This window comes from Oncorhynchus masou, unplaced genomic scaffold, assembly GCF_036934945.1.
Source record: "Oncorhynchus masou masou isolate Uvic2021 unplaced genomic scaffold, UVic_Omas_1.1 unplaced_scaffold_1375, whole genome shotgun sequence".
Lineage (NCBI taxonomy): Eukaryota > Metazoa > Chordata > Actinopteri > Salmoniformes > Salmonidae > Oncorhynchus > Oncorhynchus masou.
In genome coordinates this window covers 81,089-100,940 of record NW_027003658.1, presented here as the reverse complement: position 1 = coordinate 100,940, position 19,852 = coordinate 81,089, and the positions used below count along the sequence as shown (strand labels likewise).

The 19,852-nt window shown below is 42.0% G+C and overlaps 1 protein-coding gene across 1 annotated transcript in view; it reads right to left on the bottom strand.

Annotated features, from left to right (window-relative positions):
* The window catches only part of LOC135530544 (NLR family CARD domain-containing protein 3-like), a 46,574-nt gene that overhangs the window by 8,813 nt on the left and 17,909 nt on the right, over positions 1-19,852 (bottom strand). Inside the window, 2 exon segments of the mRNA XM_064958845.1 lie at positions 368-414; positions 684-857. Of these exon segments, the coding sequence (XP_064814917.1) occupies positions 368-414; positions 684-857 (221 nt within the window).

Genomic DNA, 19,852 nt, shown 5'->3' with positions numbered 1-19,852 from the left:
ATTAGAATGTTAACTCACTTTTCACTAATTCATTTAATGTGGATGTTTCTAGGTGTCAAAAGGAGAAGTTAAGGTAACTTGAGACTTGTTGAATGATCATATGTTATACTGTATGGTAATATAAAACACACTTATTCCCATTAATTACACACACACAGACACACACACACACACACACACACACACACACACACAGACACACACATTGCCAAATCAACTCTTTGTAAACGTTGGTGTCCCTGATTTCTGCTTCTGTAGAACTACAGCTGATATTTAATATGACCAAGTCAGTAATGATGTTGGTCTTTGACTTAACTTGAATTAAGACTTATTCTTGTTCATATTCTTCACAGCTGTCAACACTCACATTTTCTAAGTCCAGGTTTCATTCTGTTCTCTCCACCATGTTCCACACTGTAGCGGTAAGCAGAAGAACAGACAGTCATTGAGGGATACACACACACACACACACACACACACACACACACACACACACACACACACACACACACACACACACACACACACACACACACACACACACACACACACACACACACACACACACACACACACACAGTCAGCATATAACTTTGTCCAAGTGGTGGTCAGAATGTTTGTCTTAACCAGCCTGATAAGTCCAACATGTCTGATATGAACATTTACATAAACCCTCTACATACTTGAGTTTCTCCAGTCTGCAGTGTGGATCCTCCAGTCCAGCAGAGAGCAGTCTGACTCCTGAGTCTCCTGGGTGATTGTAGCTCAGGTCCAGCTCTCTCAGGTGTGAGGGGTTTGACCTCAGAGCTGAGACCAGAGAAGCACAGCCTTCCTCTGTGACTAGACAGCCTGACAGCCTGCAAAGAGTCAAATCATATTAAAACCACACTGCTATTCTTTGGTGGTGAAAATAGTGGCAGTATATTTTTTCAATATATTCAGATATATCAGTGTCCTGAAACCTGCCATATCTATTCATAAATTAATGTATCATTATTATAAATGACAAATGATCAAAGTATTGCCTGCAGATGTCACGCCCTGACCTTAGTTAACTTTGTTTTCTTTATTATTTTAGTTAGGTCAGCGTGTGACGAGGGCTTGTTTAGTTTTTGTACATCTATGGGGTTTGTCTAGTCAAGGTGTTTGTATGTCTATGGTTGCCTGGATTGGTTCTCAATCAGAGGCAGCTGTTTATCGTTGTCTCTGATTGGGAACCATATTTGGTTCCAAATAAACCATTCTTGGTTTATTTGTGGGTTGTTATTCTATGTTTAGTTGCCTGTTCTGACATATTGCTTCATGGTTCATTTTATTAGTATTTTTTTCTTCCTGTAAATAAAGAAGAATGTTACAACGACTGTGACATCAGATAGAAACATCTATAGAATGTTACAACGACTGTGACAGCAGATAGAAACATCTATAGTACAAATACAGTATTATAGTAGACTGACCAGACCAGTTTATAAAGCAGTATCCGTCAAAAGACAGACAGTGAGGAATCAGATTTAGATTGTATTGAGTATACAGTCCACACCATATCTATTTAGACAGTGAAGTATCAGATTTAGATTGTATTGAGTATACAGTCCACACCATATCTATTTAGACAGTGAGGAATCAGATTTAGATTGTATTGAGTAAACAGTCCACACCATATCTATTTAGACAGTGAGGTATCAGATTTAGATTGTATTGAGTATACAGTCCACACCATATCTATTTAGACAGTGAGGTATCAGATTTAGATTGTATTGAGTATACAGTCCACACCATATCTATTTAGACAGTGAGGAATCAGATATAGATTGTATTGAGTATAAGGTCCACACCATATCTATTTTGACAGTGAAGCTAACATTTTAAATTTGGCTCTGTACTCCAACATTTTGGATTTCAGATCAAATGTTTCATATGAGGTGACAGTATATAATGTCACCTTTTATTTGAGGGTATATTAATACATATCTGGTTCAACGTTGAGAAACATTAAAGCCCTTTATGTATCTAGTCCTCCAGTGTGTGTTTGTCCAGTGTGTGTTTGTGTTTGTGTGACTACTCCTGGCTAGCGTTTCCATCCACTTAGCTTGAAGCTAGCCCGGCCAGAGCTCCTGTGCTACCACTGAAGCATACTCCTAGGCTACAATATCCGGACCCATGACCGGTCTATCGATGTCACCGCATGAAGAGGCATAACAGACTTAACCCCATCGCGACGTCCCCCAAAGGCTAACTTTCTAACTTTCTAGCCCTTGCTATCTGCTTGCTTGCTAATTCGGCCTGCTAACTGCTAGCTTGTTTAGCCCCGGGCCTGCTAACTGCTAGCTTGTTTAGCCCCGGTCTGCTAACTGCTAGCTTGTTTAGCCCCAGCCTGCTAACTGATAGCTTGTTTAGCCCCGGTCGGCTAACTGCTAGCTTGTTTAGCCACGGCCTACTAACTGTTAGCTTGTTAGCACAAGCTTGCAAACTGTCTGAATCGCCGCGTCCCCAGCCAGCCCAACCACTCACTGGACCCATATTTACTTTCAATCGATTTCGATTTTTGATTTGATTATACCTTCCGGTAACCTGCCTCACCCAATGTGATACGGAATCGCTATTATTTTTTTAATTTTTAGAACACATTCAAGAACTTTCAGAAGCTAACCAGCTCACTGCTTCAAGAGGGCCACCACTGTTCCTGTTCCCAAGAAAGCTAAGGTAACTGAGCTAAACGACTACCGACTACCGCCCCATAACACTCACTTCCGTCATCATGAAGTGCTTTGAGAGACTTGTCAAAGACCATATCACCTCCACCCTACCTGACACCCTAGACAAACTCCAATTTGCTTACCGCCCAAATAGGTCCACAGACGATGCAATCTCAACCACACTGCACACTGCCCTAACCCATCTGGACAAGAGGAATACCTATGTGAGAATGTTGTTCATCGACTAAAGCTCGGCATTTAACACCATAGTTCCCTCCAAGCTCGTCATCAAGCTCGAGACCCTGGGTCTCGACCCCGCCCTGTGCAACTGGGTACTGGACTTCCTGACGGGCCGCCCCCAGGTGGTGAGGGTAGGCAACATCTCCACCCCGCTGATCCTCAACACTGGGGCCCCACAAGGGTGCGTTCTGATCCCTCTCCTGTACTCCCTGTTCACCCACGACTGCGTGGCCACGCACGCATCCAACTCAATCATCAAGTTTGCGGATGACACAACAGTGGTAGGCTTGATTACCAACAACGACGAGACGGCCTACAGGGAGGAGGTGAGGGCCCTCGGAGTGTGGTGTCAGGAAAATAACCTCACACTCAACGTCAACAAAACTAAAGAGATGGTTGTGGACTTCAGGAAACAGCAGAGGGAACACCCCTATCCACATCGATGGAACAGTAGTGGAGAGGGTAGTAAGTTTTAAGTTCCTCGGCATACACATCACAGACAACCTGAATTGGTCCACTCACACAGACAGCATCGTGAAGAAGGCGCAGCAGTGCCTCTTCAACCTCAGGAGGCTGAAGAAATTTGGCTTGTCACCAAAAGCACTCACAAACTTCTACAGAGGCACAATCGAGAGCATCCTGGCGGACTGTATCACCGCCTGGTACGCCAACTGCTCCGCCCACAACCGTAAGGCTCTCCAGAGGGTAGTGAGGTCTGCACAACGCATCACCGGGGCAATCTACCTGCCCTCCAGGACACCTACACCACCCGATGTTACAGGAAGGCCATAAAGATCATCAAGGACAACAACCACCCGAGCCACTGCCTGTTCACCCCGCTATAATCCAGAAGGCGAGGTCAGTACAGGTGCATCAAAGCTGGGACCGAGAAACTGAAAAACAGCTTCTATCTCAAGGCCATCAGACTGTTAAACAGCAACCACTAACATTGAGTGGCTGCTGCCAACACACTGACTCAACTCCAGCCACTTTAATAATGGGAATTGATGGGAAATTATGTAAAATATATCACTAGCCACTTTAAACAATGCTACCTAATATAATGTTTACATACCCTACATTATTCATCTCATATGTATACGTATACACTGTACTCTATATCATCTACTGCATCCTTGTGTAATACATGTATCACTAGCCACTAACTATGCCACTTTGTTTACATACTCATCTCATATGTATATACTGTACTCGATACCATCTACAGTATCTTGCCTATGCTGCTCTGTACCATCACTCATTCATATATCTTTATGTACATATTCTTTATCCCCTTAGACTGTGTATAAGACAGTAGTTTGGAATTGTTAGTTAGATTACTTGTTGGTTATTACTGCATTGTCAGAACTAGAAGCACAAGCATTTCGCTACATTCGCATTAACATCTGCTAACCATGTGTGTGTGACAAATAAAATTAGATTAGATTTTTGATTTGATAACTAGCTATAAGTTATTTAGTCATTCTGCACAGCCAGACAGTATTTTTTTTTTTGCCTGGATAATACTCGCCAGTCTCGCTTCCCTGTCCCATCCACCGCTGCCCCCTGGACACTGTGATCACTTGGCTACATAGCTGATGCATGCTGGATTGTCCATTAATCACGGTACTCCATTCTGTTTGTTTCTGTTTTATCTGACGGCCCCAGCCGCACTCAGGCTCTGTGTGTAGTTAATACGACCCTCTCTGCCAAGTCAACGCTATTTTACCTGCTGTTGTTGTGCTAGCTGATTAGCTGTTGTCTCACGTACTGTTTTAGCTACTGTTTTAGCTAGCTCTCCCATTCAACACCTGTAATTACTGTATGCCTCGCTGTATGTCTCTCTCAAATGTCAATGTGACTTGTATACTGTTGTTCAGGTTAGTTATCATTGTTTTAGTTTACAATGGAGCCCCTAGTTCCACTCTTCATACCTCTGATACCTCCTTTGTCCCACCTCCCACACATGCGGTGACCTCACCCATTACAACCAGCACGTCCAGAGATACAACCTCTCTTATCATCACGCAGTGCCTGGGCTTACCTCCGCTGTACCCGCACCCCACCATACCCCTGTCTGCGCATTATGCCCTGAATATATTCTACCATGCCCGAAATCTGCTCCTTTTATTCTTTGTCCCCAACGCTCTAGGCGACCAGTTTTGATAGCCTTTAGCGGCACCCTCATACTACTCCTCCTCTGTTCCGCGGGTGATGTGGAGGTAAACCCAGGCCCTGCATGTCCCCAGGCACCCTCATTTGTTGACTTCTGTGATCGAAAAAGCCTTGGTTTCATGCATGTCAACGTCAGAAGCCTCCTCCCTAAGTTTGTTTTACTCACTGCTTTAGCACACTCTGCTAACCCTGATGTCCTTGCCGTGTCTGAATCCTGGCTCAGGAAGGCCACCAAAAATTCTGAGATTTCCATACCCAACTATAACATTTTCCGTCAAGATAGAACTGCCAAAGGGGAGGAGTTGCAGTCTACTGCAGAGATAGCCTGCAAAGTAATGTCATACTTTCCAGCTCCATACCCAAACAGTTCAAACTACTAATTTTAAAAATGACTCTCCAGAAATAAGTCTCTCACTGTTGCCGCCTGCTACCGACCCCCCCTCAGCTCCCAGCTGTGCCCTGGACACCATTTGTGAATTGATCGCCCCCATATAGTTTCAGAGTTTGTTCTGTTAGGTGACCTAAACAGGGATATGCTTAACACCCCGGCAGTCCTACAATCTAAGCTAGATGCCCTCAATCTCACACAAATCATCAAGGAACCCACCAGGTACAACCCTAAATCTGTAAACAAGGGCACCCTCATAGACGTCATCCTGACCAACTGGCCCTCCAAATACACCTCTGCTGTCTTCAACCAGGATCTCAGCAATCACTGCCTCGTTGCCTGTATCCGCTGCGGATCCGCAGTCAAACGACCACCCCTCATCACTGTCAAATGCTCCCTAAAACATTTCTGTGAGCAGGCCTTTCTAATCCACCTGGCCCGGGTATCCTGGAAGGATATTGACCTCATCCCGTCAGTTGAGGATGCCTGGTCAATCTTTAAAAGTAACTTCCTCACCATTTTAGATAAGCATGCTCCGTTCAAAAAATGCAGAACTAAGAACAGATATAGCCCTTGGTTCACTCCAGACCTGACTGCCCTTGACCAGTACAAAAACATCCTGTGGCAGACTACAATAGCATTGAATAGTCCCCGCTGTAACGGCGTTCTTCTTCGAAAGAGAGTCGGACTGAAATGCAGCGTGTTGGTTACTCATGTTTTTTAATGAAACAAATGACGATTACATGAAAATACTGATATTCTTTGGTGGTGAAAATAGTGGCAGTATATTTTTCTCCATCTTCATGTCAAACCCTGATCTGTTTCACCTGTCCAGGGATATATACACCATACCTATTATTATTATATCCCTGGTGTATATATCCCTGGTGTATATATCCCTGGTGTGTATATCCCTGGTGTATATGTCCCTGGTGTATATGTCCCTGGTGTATATATCCCTGGTGTATATATCCCTGGTGTATATATCCCTGGTGTATATATCCCTGTGTGTCCCTGGTGTATATATCCCTGGTGTATATATCCCTGGTGTGTATATCCCTGTGTTTCCCTGGTGTATATATCCCTGGTGTATATATCCCTGGTGTATATATCCCTGGTGTATATGTCCCTGGTGTGTATATCCCTGTGTTTCCCTGGTGTATATATCCCTGGTGTATATATCCCTGGTGTATATATCCCTGGTGTATATATCCCTGGTGTATATATCCCTGGTGTATATATCCCTGGTGTATATATCCCTGTGTGTCCCTGGTGTATATATCCCTGGTGTATATATCCCTGGTGTATATGTCCCTGGTGTATATATCCCTGGTGTATATATCCCTGGTGTATGTATCCCTGGTGTATATATCCCTGGTGTATATATCCCTGGTGTATATATCCCTGTGTGTCCCTGGTGTATATATCCCTGGTGTATATATCCCTGGTGTATATATCCCTGGTGTATATATCCCTGGTGTATATATCCCTGGTGTATATATCCCTGGTGTATATATATCCCTGTGTTTCCCTGGTGTATATATCCCTGGTGTATATATCCCTGGTGTATATATCCCTGGTGTATATATCCCTGGTGTATATGTCCCTGGTGTATATATCCCCATGTTTCCCTGGTGTATATATCCCTGGTGTATATATCCCTGGTGTATATATCCCTGGTGTATATATCCCTGGTGTGTATATCCCTGTGTTTCCCTGGTGTATATATCCCTGGTGTATATATCCCTGGTGTATATATCCCTGGTGTATATGTCCCTGGTGTGTATATCCCTGTGTTTCCCTGGTGTATATATCCCTGGTGTATATATCCCTGGTGTATATATCCCTGGTGTATATATCCCTGGTGTATATATCCCTGGTGTATATATCCCTGGTGTATATATCCCTGTGTGTCCCTGGTGTATATATCCCTGGTGTATATATCCCTGGTGTATATGTCCCTGGTGTATATATCCCTGGTGTATATATCCCTGGTGTATGTATCCCTGGTGTATATATCCCTGGTGTATATATCCCTGGTGTATATATCCCTGTGTGTCCCTGGTGTATATATCCCTGGTGTATATATCCCTGGTGTATATATCCCTGGTGTATATATCCCTGGTGTATATATCCCTGGTGTATATATCCCTGGTGTATATATATCCCTGTGTTTCCCTGGTGTATATATCCCTGGTGTATATATCCCTGGTGTATATATCCCTGGTGTATATATCCCTGGTGTATATGTCCCTGGTGTATATGTCCCTGGTGTATATATCCCCATGTTTCCCTGGTGTATATATCCCTGGTGTATATATCCCTGGTGTATATATCCCTGGTGTATATATCCCTGGTGTATATATCCCTGGTGTATATATCCCTGGTGTGTATATCCCTGGTGTATATGTCCCTGGTGTATATATCCCTGGTGTATATATCCCTGGTGTATATATCCCTGTGTGTCCCTGGTGTATATATCCCTGGTGTATATATCCCTGGTGTGTATATCCCTGTGTTTCCCTGGTGTATATATCCCTGGTGTATATATCCCTGGTGTATATATCCCTGGTGTATATGTCCCTGGTGTGTATATCCCTGTGTTTCCCTGGTGTATATATCCCTGGTGTATATATCCCTGGTGTATATATCCCTGGTGTATATATCCCTGGTGTATATATCCCTGGTGTATATATCCCTGGTGTATATATCCCTGTGTGTCCCTGGTGTATATATCCCTGGTGTATATATCCCTGGTGTATATGTCCCTGGTGTATATATCCCTGGTGTATATATCCCTGGTGTATGTATCCCTGGTGTATATATCCCTGGTGTATATATCCCTGGTGTATATATCCCTGTGTGTCCCTGGTGTATATATCCCTGGTGTATATATCCCTGGTGTATATATCCCTGGTGTATATATCCCTGGTGTATATATATCCCTGTGTTTCCCTGGTGTATATATCCCTGGTGTATATATCCCTGGTGTATATATCCCTGGTGTATATATCCCTGGTGTATATGTCCCTGGTGTATATATCCCCATGTTTCCCTGGTGTATATATCCCTGGTGTATATATCCCTGGTGTATATATCCCTGGTGTATATATCCCTGGTGTATATATCCCTGGTGTGTATATCCCTGGTGTATATGTCCCTGGTGTATATATCCCTGGTGTATATATCCCTGGTGTATATATCCCTGTGTGTCCCTGGTGTATATATCCCTGGTGTATATATCCCTGGTGTGTATATCCCTGTGTTTCCCTGGTGTATATATCCCTGGTGTATATATCCCTGGTGTATATATCCCTGGTGTATATGTCCCTGGTGTGTATATCCCTGTGTTTCCCTGGTGTATATATCCCTGGTGTATATATCCCTGGTGTATATATCCCTGGTGTATATATCCCTGGTGTATATATCCCTGGTGTATATATCCCTGGTGTATATATCCCTGGTGTATATATCCCTGTGTGTCCCTGGTGTATATATCCCTGGTGTATATATCCCTGGTGTATATGTCCCTGGTGTATATATCCCTGGTGTATATATCCCTGGTGTATGTATCCCTGGTGTATATATCCCTGGTGTATATATCCCTGGTGTATATATCCCTGTGTGTCCCTGGTGTATATATCCCTGGTGTATATATCCCTGGTGTATATATCCCTGGTGTATATATCCCTGGTGTATATATCCCTGGTGTATATATATCCCTGTGTTTCCCTGGTGTATATATCCCTGGTGTATATATCCCTGGTGTATATATCCCTGGTGTATATATCCCTGGTGTATATGTCCCTGGTGTATATATCCCCATGTTTCCCTGGTGTATATATCCCTGGTGTATATATCCCTGGTGTATATATCCCTGGTGTATATATCCCTGGTGTATATATCCCTGGTGTATATATATCCCTGTGTGTCCCTGGTGTATATATCCCTGGTGTATATATCCCTGGTGTATATATCCCTGGTGTATATATCCCTGGTGTATATATATCCCTGTGTTTCCCTGGTGTATATATCCCTGGTCTATATATCCCTGGTGTATATATCCCTGGTGTATATATCCCTGGTGTATTTATCCCTGGTGTATATATCCCTGGTGTTTATATCCCTGTGTTCCCTTGGTGTATATATCCCTGGTGTTTATATCCCTGGTGTATATATCCCTGTGTTTCACTGGTGGATATATCCCTGGTGTATATATCCCTGGTGTATATGTCCCTGGTGTATATATCCCTGTGTGTCCCTGGTGTATATATCCCCGTGTTTCCCTGGTGTATATATCCCCATGTTTCCCTGGTGTATATATCCCCGTGTTTCCCTGGTGTATATATCCCTGGTGTATATATCCCTGGTGTATTTATCCCTGGTGTATATATCCCTGGTGTATACATCCCTGTGTTTCCCTGATGTATATATCCCTGGTGTATATATCCCTGGTGTATATATCCCTGTGTTTCCCTGATGTATATATCCCTGGTGTATATATCCCTGGTGTATATATCCCTGGTGTATATATCCCTGGTGTATATATCCCTGGTGTATATATCCCTGTGTTTCCCTGATGTATATATCCCTGGTGTATATATCCCTGGTGTATATATCCCTGTGTTTCCCTGATGTATATATCCCTGGTGTATATATCCCTGTGTTTCCTGTTGTATATATCCCTGTGTTTCCCTGATGTATATATCCCTGGTGTATATATCCCTGTGTTTCCCTGGTGTATATATCCCTGGTTTATATATCCCTGGTGTATATATCCCTGGTGTATATATCCCTGTGTTTCCCTGGTGTATATATCCCTGTGTTTCCCTGGTGTATATATCCCTGGTGTATATATCCCTGTTTCCCTGATGTATATATCCCTGTGTTTCCCGGGTGTATATAACCCTGTGTTTCCCTGGTGTATATATCCCTGGTGTATATATCCCTGTGTTTCCCTGATGTATATATCCCTGTGTTTCCCGGGTGTATATATCCCTGTGTTTCCCTGGTGTATATATCCCTGGTGTATTTATCCCTGGTGTATATATCCCTGGTGTATATATCCCTGGTGTATATATCCCTGGTGTATATATCCCTGGTGTATATATCCCTGGTGTACATATCCCTGGTGTATTTATCCCTGGTGTATATATCCCTGTGTTTCCCTGGTGTATATATCCCTGGTGTATATATCCCTGGTTTATATATCCCTGGTGTATATATCCCTGTGTTTCCCTGATGTATATATCCCTGGTGTATATATCCCTGTGTTTCCCTGATGTATATATCCCTGGTGTATATATCCCTGTGTTCCCCTGGTGTATATATCCCTGTGTTTCCCTGGTGTATATATCCCTGTGTTTCCCTGGTGTATATATCCCTGTGTTTCCCTGGTGTATATATCCCTGTGTTTCCCTGGTGTATATATCCCTGGTGTATATATCCCTGTGTTTCCCTGGTGTATATATCCCTGGTGTATATATCCCTGTGTTCCCCTGGTGTATATATCCCTGGTGTATATATCCCTGGTGTATATATTCCTGGTGTATACATCCCTGGTGTATATATCCCTGTGTTTCCCTGGTGTATATATCCCTGTGTTTCCCTGGTGTATATATCCCTGTGTTTCCCTGGTGTATATATCCCTGGTGTATATATCCCTGTGTTTCCCTGGTGTATATATCCCTGGTGTATATATCCCTGTGTTCCCCTGGTGTATATATCCCTGGTGTATATATCCCTGGTGTATATATCCCTGGTGTATATATTCCTGGTGTATACATCCCTGGTGTATATATCCCTGTGTTTCCCTGGTGTATATATCCCTGGTGTATATATCCCTGGTGTATATATCCCTGGTGTATATATCCCTGTGTTTCCCTGGTGTATATATCCCTGTGTTTCCCTGATGTATATATCCCTGGTGTATATATCCCTGTGTTTCCCTGATGTATATATCCCTGGTGTATATATCTCTGTGTTTCCCTGGTGTATATATCCCTGGTGTATATGTCCCTGGTGTATATATCCCTGGTGTATATATCCCTGGTGTATATGTCCCTGGTGTATATATCCCTGTGTATATATCCCTGGTGTATATATCACTGTGTTTCCCTGTTGGATATATCCCTGGTGTATATATCCCTGTTGTATATATCCCTGGTGTATATATCCCTGTGTTTCCCTGGTGTATATATCCCTGGTGTATATATCCCTGTGTTTCCCTGATGTATATATCCCTGGTGTATATATCCCTGTGTTTCCCTGATGTATATATCCCTGGTGTATATATACCTGTGTTCCCCTGGTGTATATATCCTTGTGTTTCCCTGGTGTATATATCCCTGGTGTATATATCCCTGGTGTATATATCCCTGTGTATATATCCCTGGTGTATATATCCCTGTGTGTCCCTGGTGTATATATCCCTGGTGTATATATCCCTGGTGTATATATCCCTGTGTATATATCCCTGGTGTATATATCCCTGGTGTATGTATCCCTGTGTATATATCCCTGGTGTATATATCCCTGGTGTATGTATCCCTGGTGTATGTATCCCTGGTGTATATATCCCTGGTGTATATATCCCTGTGTATATATCCCTGGTGTATATATCCCTGTGTGTCCCTGGTGTATATATCCCTGGTGTATATATCCCTGGTGTATATATCCCTGTGTTTCCCTGGTGTATATATCCCTGGTGTATATATCCCTGGTGTATATATCCCTGGTGTATATATCCCTGTGTTTCCCTGGTGTATATATCCCTGTGTTTCCCTGGTGTATATATCACTGTGTTTCCCTGGTGTATATATCCCTGGTGTATATATCCCTGGTGTATATATCCCTGGTGTACATATCCCTGGTGTATATATCCCTGGTGTATATATCCCTGGTGTACATATCCCTGGTGTATATATCCCTGGTGTATATATCCCTGTGTGTCCCTGGTGTATATATCCCTGGTGTACATATCCCTGGTGTATATATCCCTGGTGTATATATCCCTGTGTGTCCCTGGTGTATATATCCCTGGTGTATATATCCCTGGTGTATATATCCCTGGTGTATATATCCCTGGTGTATATATCCCTGGTGTATATATCCCTGTGTTTCCCTGGTGTATATATCCCTGGTGTATATATCCCTGGTGTATATATCCCTGGTGTATATATCCCTGTGTTTCCCTGGTGTATATATCCCTGTGTTTCCCTGGTGTATATATCACTGTGTTTCCCTGGTGTATATATCCCTGGTGTATATATCCCTGGTGTATATATCCCTGGTGTATATATCCCTGGTGTATATATCCCTGGTGTATATATCCCTGGTGTATATATCCCTGGTGTATGTATCCCTGGTGTATATATCCCTGTGTTCCCTGGTGTATATATCCCTGGTGTATATATCCCTGGTGTATATATCCCTGGTGTATATATCCCTGGTGTATGTATCCCTGGTGTATGTATCCCTGGTGTATGTATCCCTGGTGTATGTATCCCTGGTGTATATATCCCTGGTGTATATATCCCTGGTGTATATATCCCTGGTGTATATATCCCTGGTGTATATATCCCTGGTGTATATATCCCTGGTGTATGTATCCCTGGTGTATGTATCCCTGGTGTATGTATCCCTGGTGTATGTATCCCTGTGTATATATCCCTGGTGTATGTATCCCTGGTGTATGTATCCCTGGTGTATGTATCCCTGGTGTATGTATCCCTGTGTATGTATCCCTGGTGTATGTATCCCTGGTGTATGTATCCCTGGTGTATGTATCCCTGGTGTATATATCCCTGGTGTATATATCCCTGGTGTATATATCCCTGGTGTATATATCCCTGGTGTATATATCCCTGGTGTATATATCCCTGTGTTTCCCTGGTGTATATATCCCTGGTGTATATATCCCTGGTGTATATATCCCTGTGTTTCCCTGGTGTATATATCCCTGGTGTATATATCCCTGTGTTTCCCTGGTGTATATATCCCTGGTGTATATATCACTGTGTTTCCCTGGTGTATATATCCCTGGTGTATATATCCCTGGTGTATATATCCCTGGTGTATATATCCCTGGTGTATATATCCCTGGTGTATGTATCCCTGGTGTATATATCCCTGTGTTCCCTGGTGTATATATCCCTGGTGTATATATCCCTGGTGTATATATCCCTGGTGTATATATCCCTGGTGTATGTATCCCTGGTGTATGTATCCCTGGTGTATGTATCCCTGGTGTATGTATCCCTGGTGTATGTATCCCTGGTGTATGTATCCCTGGTGTATGTATCCCTGGTGTATATATCCCTGGTGTATATATCCCTGGTGTATATATCCCTGTGTTCCCTGGTGTATATATCCCTGGTGTATATATCCCTGTGTTTCCCTGGTGTATATATCCCTGGTGTATATATCCCTGGTGTATATATCCCTGGTGTATATATCCCTGGTGTATATATCCCTGGTGTATATATCCCTGGTGTATATATCCCTGTGTTCCCTGGTGTATATATCCCTGGTGTATATATCCCTGTGTTTCCCTGGTGTATATATCCCTGGTGTATATATCCCTGGTGTAAATATCCCTGTGTTTCCCTGGTGTATATATCCCTGGTGTATATATCCCTGGTGTATATATCCCTGGTGTATATATCCCTGGTGTATATATCCCTGGTGTATATATCCCTGGTGTATATATCCCTAGTGTATATATCCCTGGTGTATATATCCCTGGTGTAAATATCCCTGTGTTTCCCTGGTGTATATATCCCTGGTGTATATATCCCTGGTGTATATATCCCTGGTGTATATATCCCTAGTGTATATATCCCTGGTGTATATATCCCTGGTGTATATATCCCTGGTGTATATATATCCCTGTGTTCCCCTGGAGTATATATCCCTGGTGTATATATCCCTGGTGTATATATATCCCTGTGTTCCCCTGGTGTATATATCCCTGTGTTTCCTGTTTCTCTGTACCAGTTTGTCTTGTATGTTTATCAAGTCAACCAGCGTTTTTCTCTACTCCTGCTTCTATTTGTTCCGCCCGGTTTTTGTCCCTGTTTTCTGGACCCGACTGCCTGACCTCTTGTCTGCCTGACCATTCTGCCTGTCCTGACCTCTAGTCTGCCTGACCATTCTGCCTGTCCTGACCTCTAGCCTGCCTGACCAGTCTGCCTGTCCTGACCATTCTGCCTGTCCTGACCATTCTGCCTGTCCTGACCATTCTGCCTGTCCTGACCTCTAGCCTGTCCTGACCATTCTGCCTGTCCTGACCTCTAGCCTGCCTGACCATTCTGCCTGTCCTGACCATTCTGCCTGTCCTGACCTCTAGCCTGCCTGACCATTCTGCCTGTCCTGACCTCTAGTCTGCCTGACCATTCTGCCTGTCCTGACCTCTTGTCTGCCTGACCATTCTGCCTGTCCTGACCTCTTGTCTGCCTGACCATTCTGCCTGTCCTGACCATTCTGCCTGTCCTGACCTCTAGCCTGCCTGACCATTCTGCCTGTCCTGACCATTCTGCCTGTCCTGACCATTCTGCCTGTCCTGACCATTCTGCCTGTCCTGACCTCTTCTGCCTGTCCTGACCATTCTGCCTGTCCTGACCTCTAGCCTGCCTGACCATTCTGCCTGTCCTGACCATTCTGCCTGTCCTGACCTCTAGCCTGCCTGACCATTCTGCCTGTCCTGACCATTCTGCCTGTCCTGACCTCTAGCCTGCCTGACCATTCTGCCTGTCCTGACCATTCTGCCTGTCCTGACCTCTTCTGCCTGTCCTGACCTCTAGCCTGTCCTGACCATTCTGCCTGTCCTGACCTCTAGCCTGCCTGACCATTCTGCCTGTCCTGACCATTCTGCCTGTCCTGACCTCTAGCCTGCCTGACCATTCTGCCTGTCCTGACCATTCTGCCTGTCCTGACCTCTAGCCTGCCTGACCAGTCTGCCTGTCCTGACCTCTAGTCTGTCTGCCACTCTGTGCCTCCTGGACTCTGATTATGACCTTTGGCCTGTCCACGACCATTCTCTTGCCTCCCCCTTTTAGTATATTAATAAATATCAAAGACTCTAACCATCTGCCTCCCCGTGCCATCTTCAACAGGAATACTGACCTCAGAGTCTCCAGTTTACAGTGGGGATTCCCCAGTCCAGCAGAGAGCAGCTCCACTCCTGAATCCTTCAGATCATTGTTACTCAGGTCCAGCTCTCTCAGGTGTGAGGGGTTTGACCTCAGAGCTGAGACCAGAGAAGCACAGCCTTCCTCTGTGACTAGACAGCCTGACAGCCTGCAAAGCGTCAAATCGTATTAAAATCACACTGATATTCTTTGGTGGTGAAAATCGTGGCAGTATATTTTTTCAGCATATTCAGATATATCAGTGTCCTGAAACCTGCCATATCTATTCATAAATTAATGTATCATTATATCTACCATATCATTTGTGATAGAAACATTCTTAGGTGGTGAAAATCGTGGCAGTATATGTTTTTTAAATATTCAAATATAAAAAATATTCAGATATATCTGTGTCCTGAAACCTGCCATATCTATTTATAAATGAATGTTTAATTATTAGAAATAACAAATGAAAGTATAGCCTGCAGATAGAAAAATGTATAGTACAAATATTTGAGTGGACTGACCAGACCAGTTTAAAAATCAGTATCAGTCAGAAGACAGACAGTGAGGAATCAGATTTAGATTGTATTGAGTATACAGTCCACACCATATCTATTTAGACAGTGAGGAATCAGATTTAGATTGTATTGAGTATACAGTCCACACCATATCTATTTAGACAGTGAGGAATCAGATTTAGATTGTATTGAGTAAACAGTCCACACCATATCTATTTAGACAGTGAGGAATCAGATTTAGATTGTATTGAGTATACAGTCCACACCATATCTATTTAGACAGTGAGGAATCAGATTTAGATTGTATTGAGTATACAGTCCACACCATATCTATTTAGACAGTGAGGTATCAGATTTAGATTGTATTGAGTATACAGTCCACACCATATCTATTTAGACAGTGAGGTATCAGATTTAGATTGTATTGAGTATACAGTCCTCACCATATCTATTTAGACAGTGAGGAATCAGATTTAGATTGTATTGAGTATACAGTCCTCACCATATCTATTTTGACAGTGAGGTATCAGATTTAGATTGTATTGAGTATACAGTCCTCACCATATCTATTTTGACAGTGAGGTATCAGATTTAGATTGTATTGAGTATACAGTCCACACCATATCTATTTAGACAGTGAGGTATCAGATTTAGATTGTATTGAGTATACAGTCCACACCATATCTATTTAGACAGTGAGGAATCAGATTTAGATTGTATTGAGTATACAGTCCACACCATATCTATTTAGACAGTGAGGTATCAGATTTAGATTGTATTGAGTATACAGTCCACACCATATCTATTTAGACAGTGAGGTATCAGATTTAGATTGTATTGAGTATACAGTCCACACCATATCTATTTAGACAGTGAGGTATCAGATTTAGATTGTATTGAGTATACAGTCCACACCATATCTATTTAGACAGTGAGGTATCAGATTTAGATTGTATTGAGTATACAGTCCACACCATATCTATTTAGACAGTGAGGTATCAGATTTAGATTGTATTGAGTATACAGTCCACACCATATCTATTTAGACAGTGAGGAATCAGATTTAGATTGTATTGAGTATTCAGTCCACACCATATCTATTTAGACAGTGAGGTATCAGATTTAGATTGTATTGAGTATACAGTCCACACCATATCTATTTAGACAGTGAGGTATCAGATTTAGATTGTATTGAGTATACAGTCCACAACATATCTATTTAGACAGTGAGGTATCAGATTTAGATTGTATTGAGTATACAGTCCACAACATATCTATTTAGACAGTGAGGTATCAGATTTAGATTGTATTGAGTGAACAGTCCACACCATATCTATTTAGACAGTGAGGTATCAGATTTAGATTGTATTGAGTATACAGTCCACACCATATCTATTTAGACAGTGAGGTATCAGATTTAGATTGTATTGAGTATACAGTCCACACCATATCTATTTAGACAGTGAGGAATCAGATTTAGATTGTATTGAGTAAACAGTCCACACCATATCTATTTAGACAGTGAGGTATCAGATTTAGATTGTATTGAGTATACAGTCCACACCATATCTATTTAGACAGTGAGGTATCAGATTTAGATTGTATTGAGTATACAGTCCACACCATATCTATTTAGACAGTGAGGTATCAGATTTAGATTGTATTGAGTATACAGTCCACACCATATCTATTTAGACAGTGAAGCTAACATTTTAAATGTGTCTCTATACTCCAACATTTTGGATTTGAGATAAAATGTTTCATATGAGGTGACAGTATATAATGTCACCTTTTATTTGAGGATATTTTAATACATATCTGTTTCACGATTAAAAATGTAAAAACTATGTTTCCAGTCTCCACATTAGTAGAAGACATAAGTAATCTACCAATTTACTTATAGTGTATTAAAGAAGTCAACGTTTAGTATTTGGTCATGAACTCGTTGGTTGCATTTGCAGTTTGTTTGGATTTTGGTTGTGTTTTGAGCAATAATAAAATGGTGCATGATGAGTGGAGAAATGTTCTGTCTAAGAGAGTAGATAACATGTTTCTAAACAATAATAAATTAATCCTGATGATGCCATGAATAAAACAAATAAGAAATATCATGACTGAATCATGAATAATAATGAATGAGAAAGTTACATAGGCTACAACAAAACATGCTAACATCTCACCATTACCAATAACAAGAGGATACAACAAAACATGCTAACCTCTCACCATTACCAATAGCAGAGGCTCCAACAAAACATACTAACCTCTCACCACTACCAATAACAGAGGCTACAACAAAACATGCTAACCTCTCACCATGACCAATAACAGAGGCTCCAACAAAACACGTTAACCTCTCACATTACCAATAACAGAGACTACAAAAAAACATGCTAACATCTCACCATTACCAATAACAGAGACTACAACAAAACATGCTAACCTCTCACCATTACCAATAACAGAGGCTACAACAACACATGCTAACCTCTCACCATTACCAATAACAGAGGCTACAACAACACATGCTAACCTCTAACCATTACCAATAACAGAGGCTACAACAAAACATGCTAACCTCTCACCATTACCAATAACATAGTCTACAACAACACATGCTAACCTCTCACCATTACCAATAACATAGTCTACAACAAAACATGCTAACCTCTCACCATTACCAATAACAGAGACAACAAATAATGCTAACCTCTCACCATGACCAATAACAGAGACTACAACAAAACATGCTAACCTCTCACCATGACCAATAACAGAGGCTACAACAAAACATGCTAACCTCTCACCATTACCAATAACAGAGACGACAACAACACATGCTAACCTCTCACCATTACCAATAACATAGTCTACAACAAAACATGCTAACCTCTCACCATTACCAATAACAGAGGCTACAACAAAACATACTTACCTCTCACCATTACCAATAACAGAGGCTACAACATAACATGCTAACCTCTCACCATTACCAATAACAGAGGCTACAACAAATCATGCTAACCTCTCAACATTACCAATAACAGAGACTTCAACAAAACATGCTAACCTCTCACCATTACCATTACAATAACAGAGGCTACAACAAAACATGCTAACCTCTCACCATTACCAATAACAGAGACTACAACAAAACATGCTAACCTCTCACCATTACCAATAACAGAGACGACAACAAAACATGCTAACCTCTCACCATTACAAATAACAGAGGCTACAACAAAACATGCTAACCTCTCACCATTACCAATAACAGAGACTACAACAAAACATGCTAACCTCTCACCATTACCAATAACAGAGGATACAACAAAACATGCTAACCTCTCACCATTACCAATAACAGAGACTACAACAAAACATACTAACCTCTCACCATTACCAATAACAGAGGCTACAACAAAACATGCTAACCTCTCACCATTACCAATAACAGAGACTACAACAAAACATACTAACCTCTCACCATTACCAATAACAGAGGCTACAACAAAACATGTTAACCTCTCACCATTACCAATAACAGAGGCTACAACAAAACATGCTAACCTCTCACCATTACCAATAACACAGGGGGTCTGATCTTTGTTCCTCTGTAACTTTCTCATTCATCATTATTCTCGATTCATTCCTGATTATTCATCATCATAGTAGCATCCACATGAATGTAGAAGTGTTCAG